At 26.9% G+C, this 10,116-nt stretch overlaps 1 protein-coding gene across 1 annotated transcript; it reads left to right on the top strand.

The window, feature by feature from the left end:
- The first annotated feature begins 4,255 nt into the window (after window positions 1-4,255).
- LOC124936933 (aspartic proteinase A1-like) lies at window positions 4,256-6,749 on the top strand. Its single transcript, XM_047477463.1, has 12 exons — window positions 4,256-4,585; window positions 4,665-4,749; window positions 4,851-4,945; window positions 5,043-5,155; window positions 5,238-5,406; window positions 5,484-5,523; window positions 5,670-5,734; window positions 5,813-5,932; window positions 6,007-6,201; window positions 6,282-6,401; window positions 6,496-6,575; window positions 6,665-6,749. The coding sequence occupies exons 1-12, from the start codon at window positions 4,256-4,258 to the stop codon at window positions 6,747-6,749; spliced, it is 1,497 nt and encodes a 498-aa protein (XP_047333419.1).
- The last annotated feature ends 3,367 nt before the right edge of the window (window positions 6,750-10,116 follow it).

Below are 10,116 nucleotides of genomic sequence, written 5' to 3' on the forward strand. Positions count from 1 at the left end.
GATTGTTTATATATATATCATGCATATTAGCTAATAATATGATAACTTGTGTTACATTAACTTGTTATTTATATACATACGTGAATAAAAATTATTGTATATCTATTTTATTTTAATAGAAAATTCTAATTTTTTTCATAAAATTATTGTGTCTTTTGGTATACAGTAACTACTATGGAAAGTTAAAAGTCATCATTAATTAAGAAATTGACGAATTGATGACATGAATAATTTATATATATATAATGATGCTTAATTTTTAAAGTGTCCGGATTGCCGGGTCGAGAGCTGTGGTTAATTTGGATATATGTGAGAGCAAATGGATACTTGGGTCGGATTGTGGGTTGACCCGCGCATAAAAATTTTACCGTAATATTTTTTTCACGGTTTTTTATATTATTACTCGTGCAAATGCACGGGATACATGCTAATTATTTATAATAATTATTTATTTTATATTTGATTAAAGATAAATTGTCAATTATTGATGTATTTTAGAAAGATATTTATTTAATGATATACGAAGTAATTATAATATATATGACATATCATTTGATTATATTATTTGATTATGTTACTTGATTATGTTATTTGATTATATATTTGATATATATAGTTCATCATAAAGACTTGTTTAATTTGATGTTTTTGAAATCTAATAATTACAAGAAAAGTTGTGTTTGATTTGAGAAATAATGTGGCAAATGTGTCGATATTATGAGATACAAACGTGCAATCAATATAAATGTTTAAGCGTCTTCAGCCAAAAATGCTTGAAACATTATGATTTATTTTGTAGAAATAATGTGACATTGTGAATATTAATTTGATTAAATATTCTAATTTCTTTTATAGAAATAATGTGATGAAATAAATATTTTAATTGATTAAATATTATAATTTCTTATGTAGAGATTATGTGAAGAATAATTTATATATGAATAAACATTCTAATCTCTTGTATAAAAATTATGTTTTATTCAATTAAATATTTATAATATAGTTATCTTATTCATTATAGGATAAGTATAACAAAAGAAATTTATAAAAGAATTGTGTGACAATTTCTTGATTAGAAAATTATTGATTTAAATCATAAATGTATGTGATTTAAAAAAAGGTACCAAAACAAATGTGGGGATAAATATTTTTATTGATGATAACAAAAAAAAAATGTGTATATTATGTAAAAAGATAAATTGGTAGAGAAATATGTTCTCTATAAAAGATAAAGTTGCGCAATTTTATAAAAAAAATAACAAGAAAATGTCTTGTTTATATTTGCTGAGTTGGTGCTCAAATCGATATTTAAAATTTGAGGATTTTGAGATCAATAAAAGTGTCATTTCTTTGACATTACTTTCATAAAAAAAAAATTATAAGAACCAATGTCTTCAAAATGATTTTATGAAATAGATGAAAAAGAAAGTTTATAAGTCTTTGTATGACTTATAACAATTTTTAGTAATGATATGAAAATTTGATCATACTTTGATTAAAAGTGAATGTGACAATTATATATATCATAAAAATAATGGAAATTATTTCATTATGTGTCTTTTGTACGATATTTTTATTGTTGAAAAATACAATAAAAATGATTAAATCCATTAAGGATGTGAATTGCACTACACGAAATATCATGTTGTTATCAAATGATATATTGATATTATTATATGAAAGACTTTACATCTAAAAATAAATATGTTTACACTTAAAAGTGCAATTTACGTATGAAAATCTTTTAAGAAAATTATGATGGATAGATTAAACGTTATAATCTTTATTTTTGACTTATGTCGAAAAATAAAGAAGGCAGAATAGTTCAAAGACATTTTGCCTACTAGTTAGCCAAGTAAACAATATTTTCATAAAAAAAATTAAAAAATTAAATGATAAGCATGTATGAATGATTATGCTCTTATTAGAAGATGTTCCAAGGTTAACTAAGAATGTACCAACATAAATTTCTAATTATTATAAAAGTAATTTAAAATTGGACAAGCTTATAGTCAATGACAAGTCTAGACATAAACGTCTTAGACATAAGACTACTCTCTAATGGAGTTATCAAATTTGACTATGTTCAAATATAACGTAACATTATGGATCCAGTAACCAAATTATTGAATAGATAGTTAGTTTGAAAGTCTTTTAAGACATGAGCCTACTATAAGTTGGTATGAAGGAAAACTCAACCTATGTAGATTGGAGATCCCAAGAATTATGTTCAATATGACAACCTAATTGTACTGACTTGGAAAATTATTATTGAGAATTAATCATATAACGAAACAATATATATTTTGACGAGGATAAGTGTATCGCTTTTAATGATTCTTTGTGAGAAAAGAGATCACCTATGTGAGGGAGAAGTGGGGTCGCTTCGAAAGAATTGCACGGCTCAATTCTAGACCCTCCCATAAAACCAGACGCGTGTTCCATGGCCAAAACGGACACAACCATGATAGCTTGACATGTATCAGGGAAATTCGATTTGAAAGTGTGTAATCGTTTACACATATGGTAGAATAGTTCAAGGACATCGAGTCTACTAATTGGCTAAAAAAGTTATATACTTTTATAAGGGAATGTTCAAAGGGTTACAGCTACCCATCATATGTAGAATTTAACTGTTGAAACTTTCACAAAGTTAATCTTTCAATTTTCATTAATGTGGGGATCGTTGAAATTAAACTAATTCTATTAATGAATGAAAATAAGATTGTTAATAAATAATATCAAATAAAATTCACACAAATTTAAACGTGAATTAACGGTGAATTTAGTCCAAAATATAATTTAATTAATATTTAATGTATAATTAGAAAATTAAAATTTAATATTACGATAAACATAACTTTAATTAGTCTATGAATTAAATGTATATGCAATGAATGAGAAATATTTATTACCAATATACCTTTTGAATGATTTTATTTGAAAGTTTAATTCTCAGCAATATATACTCATTCTTTATTCATTTCAGCACACAACATCGTCTTATTATTTCTCATTCTAGAATTTTAAGAGTTCTCTCTTTATTTTGTGAATAATAATCGAATTCCTTGCTTGATTTTTAGTTGAAACCCAGTTAAGTTCGATGCATAGTGATTTCAGTGTAGAATCACTATTGGATTCGTTATACCTTGGGAGACATCGTTATACCTTGGGAGACAGTCATCTGCGATAAGCTTCAGCACATGAACTGTTTTAAGATAAATGTGTTTAACACATTTCTCGAATCAATATCAAATTCGGTGATATTGTTCTTCATATATCTTATTTCATTGTAACATTGTATTTTTATATATTTATGTTATTTCAAGACAAGATTTCTAACACTTTGAACCTTTGGGTGGTCTGTAAGAATTTGTTGTAACAAAGTGGACTAGTCGAATAAATTTTAAAAAAAAAATCCTTTTAGAAATATCTTTTAGGAGTAAATTTACTTTTTTTTTTTAATTAACTAGTAATTTGATTTTGTAAGAGTTGCCATTTAATTTTTAAAAAAATCAATAAAATATTTACCTGACAAACATAAGAATTCATTTGGATTCGCAATTTGGTTACAATAGGAAAAAACTTGTGCACATCAGTGCTGGTTAAAAACGGTGTCTACTTCATGATTTAGGTCTTAGAAAGTTGGATTTTACGTTTTATTTATCGAAAGGACCCGATAAGTTTTGACCGAGTTATCTTCGTCATTAACTTCCTGTCATACACAGTTTTGATCTTGAACTAGAAGGCTAAATCGCGAAACAAACAAACAAACGGGGAATTTGGTCTCCCCATTTAGAACAAATTTAAGAAAATAAAATATGTATTTGATTTGATTTCTATTGTTTAATAAGCTTTATAATACTATTACTTTTATTTTCATAATAAAATCTCACTTTAATATATTTTATTTTAATTAAACAGATAAAGTAAATAATATAAAAAATGAAAAATAATGTGTGTAATTTGAAAAGGTCGGTAAAAATGGACGGATTTAGGAAATATATCCTCCTGGTTCATATGCTTTACTACTGATGCTTTCTTCATCGTCACTAACACGATCATATATACATGCAATTTCATCCCTATAAAATGCCGGCAACATCCAAGTATTTCCAAATCATCGTTCTACTTCTCATTCTTTTTGCTACGTACGTACACGGCGCCGTCTGTCTGTCTGTCGGTGAGTAATCAATCACTTATTATATACATTTTCTGAATGAAGTTCTTCAAATTGCTTTGCAGGTGATCAAGCATGGGAACAAAGTTTAGAGCATCAGTTATCACTCTTTTTCTTTCATCCCTCCTTCTTCATCAGCTGGTGTTTTCGGAATCCAACGATGGATTAGTGAGAGTTGGACTGAAAAAGTTTAAGTTAGATGAAAACAACAGGATCGCTGCTCCTCGACTTACCCCGCAACTACCGGATTCTCAAAAGGATGGCGTCACTGTAAGGCTAAAGAATTACGATAACATGCAGTACTACGGTGAGATTTCAATCGGTACACCACCACAGAACTTCACCGTGCATTTTGATACAGGAAGCTCTAAAATGTGGATACCTTCATCAAGGTGCTGCTTATCTGTAACTGTAAGTGTGATCATTCATACAAATTTTATTAGGGGAGAAAATTGTGTTGAATTTGCCTATATTTTTGCTGCAGCGTTGGTGTTTCTTTGCCCGTCGTTCAAAAACATCTAAAAGGAACAAATACAATTCCTGTCGTTCAAGAACGTATAAAAAGAACGGTTGGTGTCTGTTGCAACTTTTATAGAAATAACTTCATGTAAGCAACAAAGCAGGAAGGTGATATTGAATTGAAACATAATTATGTTGCTGTTTTGCACAGGAACATCTGCTGAGATACACTATGATTCAGGTTCAATATCTGGCAATGTTAGCCAAGACAATGTTATAGTTGGTGGTTTAACAATCAAGAATCAGGTTATAAATATATACAACATTAGCCTTTCATAGATTTTCCAAATCATCATAATTTCTTTAATACTAATACTATACTTTAAGTTTACTACAACTACAGGGCTTTATTGAAGCAACAATACCGCCTGATTCTGCGTTTCAGTCTAGTAAGTTTGATGGCGTTCTTGGCCTTGGATTTAAGGAGCTAAATGATTTAGGTGTTGTTCCAGTATGGTATGCACCATCATATGCTAAATTAAAATTTGTTTTGATATTCCTCTTAAGATAAGGAGTAACCACTCATATTTGTTTGCAGGTACAACATGATGAATCAGGGTCTGATTCGGAATCAAGTATTCTCATTTCGGCTTGATAGAAACAAAAAAGAAGAGGAAGGAGGTGAACTTGTGTTTGGTGGGATTGATCCAAAGCATCACAAGGGGGACCATACTTATGTCCCTGTGACCGGAAAGGGTCATTGGCAGGTTGTGAAACTTATATACATATTTTTAATTTATATGGTTGTTTCTTTTAAAATCTTATAATGTGCTTGCTCTTGTAGTTTGCTACGAGTAATGTTTTAATCAATGGTCAATCAATAGGTGAGCTCTTTCATCAATCTTACATAAAAGATGAGGTCATTTCTTAAAATAAGAGATAATGTGTAATGGGAGGTCATGTTGGTAGCATGAAAAAGAAAGAAAAAGAGAGAACATGTCATTTATTGATTATAGAGTACATTTTGAAGGTGTGTGCAGATTTGATTGTTCTACAGTTGTGGATTCTGGAACTTCTTTGTTGTCAGGTCCAATGGTATGTGAAGCTGAAGAAGTGTTTTATTTTGTTGTTATACAATGGTCGATAAATAATAAATGATTTTAATAAGTGTAGACTGCAATTACCATGATAAACCATGAACTTGGAGTCAACGAAACAGGATTAGTAAGTCATGAATGTAAGTCAATTGTTGAAGAGTATGGACAAACCATTCTGAAAATGCTCCCAGGAGAGGTTGTTATTTATGTTACTGAAATTTGATTTTCCTTAAAATACACAAATTCTAATGTTGTCTTAACTTTTAATAGGCTAACAAAATTTGTTCCCTAATTGGATTATGCCCAGTTAATGGAACTAAGAGTATCGAGGAAAGTGATGATAGAAGAACAATAGATGTTTACTCTATGGGTATGTGCAGAACTTGTGAAATGGTAGTTGTATGGATGGAGAGTCGGCTAATGAAGAAACAAACAGAAAATAATATTTTAAACTATGTTAATAAGGTAAATATTTATTATTCTCACTTAAAATCATTTAATTAACTTTAGAATCAAATAAATTATAAAGATAATGTTTACATCAGCTCTGTAATTCACTGTCAAGACCATTTGAATCATATTTTGTGGATTGTTCGCAAGTTTCCTCAATGCCTATAATTTCGTTTTTAATTGGCGATAGAAATTTTACTCTCTCATCTAAGGAGGTAAAAAATGTTTATCTTATTTTACCTTAATTCTTACATATTTTGTGTTTTTATTAAACTTGTTGATAAAATATTAATTTGTCATTTGAATTAGTATATATGGAAGGAAGGAGAAGGTGATGCTGAACAATGCATCAGTGGCTTTTTTTCCAATGTTGATTATTATTCTACATGGTTTGACACAATCTCTTTCCATTCTCTAGCTCAAATGAAAAAAAAATAAAAAATATATTGATGAATTTGTTATTATGTTTTCTATAAAGGATTTTGGGGGACATGTTCATGGGTCGTTATCACACCGTATTTGACTATGGAAAATCTAAAATTGGATTTGCAGATGCTGCATAATAATAATAACAATAATAAACACATATTTGTTATCTTTATTTATGTTTACAATAATATTTGAGTCATTTTATTCCATTCACAATATTTATATATATTGAGTGTTCATTAAACATGCATGCATTAAATCTCTTTTATTGATATCTTCTATTTCTTTTTAACTTATATTTTAAACTAGAATAGTCTCTCATTATCAAGAACTAGGATATGTCAAATTTATTATAAATTTGTTAAAATATATATAACACAAACATTAAAATAAAATATATTAAATAAAAACCAAAACATTTATAATAACTAAATAAAATATTAATTCCCCTAATTTGACTATTGAATTTTAATGAAGTCATAATTTTGATTACCGAATTTTAGAAAATCGATAGTCTACATGGCGATTTTTTTTAAAAAAAAATGTCAAAACTCTCCCTTCGAAGAAATTCGGTAATTAAGTAAGAAACATCGTATAACTTTAAAAATAAGAAATGTCAAATTTTAAGATTTAAAAAAAGATATTTCAAGTTTCTATTTACCTCACTAAAGAGCCCAATTTGACATTTCAATCAAAAATAAAATATATTTTATACATTACAAAATAGACTTACCAAAATTTATTAAAATAATATATATATAATGTTTAACTGTGTCTAGATTGTCAGATTTTTGTTCAAGAAATATTAATGGAACTGTCCATATTTGATTCATCCTTCGAAACCATAGCACATCCTGAATCTGATGAAATACGATGAATTGAGAGGAATCTGATGAAATACGATGAATTGAGAGGGTATTTTGTAAATACGTAATTATTTTGAATATATTAATAATTTCTTTCTTTTCCGATCGTCTGGTAGAGACAAAAGAAAGATCTTAAGGCGATGGATGACTATCACTTACTCTTTTCCCTATGACCGAGTGAGCAGTTGTTCTTGCTCTTCTTGAATCAGTTACATTTGATTTGGGAAGGTGACAGTTTAATCCGTCCATAAACTTGAAATAGTTAAATTTAAAAAAACTAATTAAAAATGTGATAACAAGTCTAAAACTTTCCACTTATGAATATAAATTCATAATTTTAACCAACGAGACTAATAATACTTTATATTTTAAATTTAATATAAAAATTTATGAATATTTTATAATATTTTAAATTCGTTTATATAATTTTATAATTTATATATTTTTTTAAAATTTATTTATTTATTCTCATAATTATATATATATAACATCCATATATAATTATAATTTTTGTAAGTTATTTTATATTTTAATAAAATAATCAAAATATATATATATATATTCTGGATTGTAAGAATTTACGTGTAGCACGGTGTGAGCGATTTAAATATTTTTGTTAGAATATAAATTCAATCGTTACAAACTGTTTGCAAGTACTCACCGAAATATTCATTATTTTCATATATATATATATATATATATATATATATATATATATATATATATATATATATATATATATATATATATATAAATTAATGATGAATATTTTGAAATCAAGTATTTATTATATAATTTATATAATTATATATATATTTTTTATTAATATTTATGTAAAATATTATGTGATATTTAAATTAATATTTATTTTTAATAAAATAGATAAAGTTAATAATTTTAAAATGAAGTAAGGTGTATAATTTAAAAGGGATTTAGGAAATATAATCTAACCCTTTTGTTCATTTGCTTTCCCGTAGTCACTTGCACGATCACGCAAAAACTACTTTGGAGAACAATTTCATCTCTAGAAATGTCCCCAATGCCTATTTTTGTTTTTAATTGGTTCTAGAAATTTTATCCTCTCGCCTATGGACGTAAATAATTGTCTATCTTATTCAACCTTAATTGTTACATATTTTTGTGTTCTTATTGATCTGGTTGATAAAATATTAACTTGTTTTGAATTAGTATAGATTGAAGACTGGAGAAGCTGATGCGACTCATTGCATAAGTGGTTTTACTTGCAATGATCTTCTTTCTCCTCGCCGGACTTTTACTTGCAATGACTCGCCGGACTTTCTGGTTTGAAATAATCTCTTTATCTTCTCTGTACTTACAAAAATGAAGAAAAAAATTATTAATAAATTTAAGAAGTCAGAACGAATTTCATAGTGAGTGGCCAGATCCTCATTTTAAAGGATTCTTAATCACGAGATCTTTAATCTCTTATTTAAATACTCTTTTTATTTGAACTATATTAGTGAGTTAAGATTAATTCTTATTATTAAAAAATTAAAAAATTGAATTTGAGATATTTGATTTCTTAGCCAAATAATAATATATAATTTTGTTTTAAAAGCTAGAAAATATTAAACAATTAGTGTAGAAATATAAAAAAATATATATATTCTAAGTCGTTTTCTATTTTTTATTTTTTTATAAATATTTAGAACCTTTTAGATCGAAAATAATTAAATTTTTCTAAATAAAACTACAAATATTGCCTTAGCCTTGAACTAAACCGGTCGTTCTAATTAAGTTTGAACACGGCTAAGGGTTGAACCAAACTGGTCAACTGTAAAAGTCAACCAAAACCAAAAATCTTACCAACACTTAGCCCCCATTTGATTTATCAAATCATCCACAAATTCTCACAATTTATCAATAATAATGCACTAATAAGGTTCTTGAATGATATATACCAAATCAAGAACATAGTGTTTTTTAGAAGATTTCTTTACTTTCAGTCGAATTCGCATTAATCCTTGTAAGGTTGCATTGATCGACATTTCCTACCACACCATGTTACTAACAAATAAAACCCAATGTTCTTGCAATTCCTTGAGTTTTTTTTTATTTCTACAAGGAATCAAACAAGACATAATCTCAAATCAATATATATTTATTATTATTATTATTTATTTTATTTAATATTATAATTTCCAATTATTATCCTTTATTTATATAGTAACACTTTATTTTATTATATCTTATTCATGCATGTTGCTTTATTTATTTTATTTATTTGTATATTTATTTAATTCAAACAAGTCTTTAAGACTTAAAAATCAAGTATTTTCAAACTTTTTTAAGTTATTTTTGAAATCTTGTACAGAGATTTTAAACTCGATTCTGAATTATCTGAAAATTTTAGCAAGAGTTTAGGAGTGCTCTCCAACTCACGGTATTTTTTTTCACAATTTTCGGTATCAATCACAGGTATAGACACTTATGTTTTACACCCTCCAAATTTATAACTTTTAGAAAGTCCGAACATATTTCAAAAATATATATTCTATGAAACTCGTAAACATAACATTGCAGGAAATTAAAAAATTTAATTTGAATGGCTTATTTGTGTCGATCAATTTTTGAATTATTTAAAATCAGAACGTATTTTAAAAATAGTTCAAAA

The sequence above is a fragment of the Impatiens glandulifera genome, chromosome 4, assembly GCF_907164915.1.
Source record: "Impatiens glandulifera chromosome 4, dImpGla2.1, whole genome shotgun sequence".
NCBI lineage: Eukaryota > Viridiplantae > Streptophyta > Magnoliopsida > Ericales > Balsaminaceae > Impatiens > Impatiens glandulifera.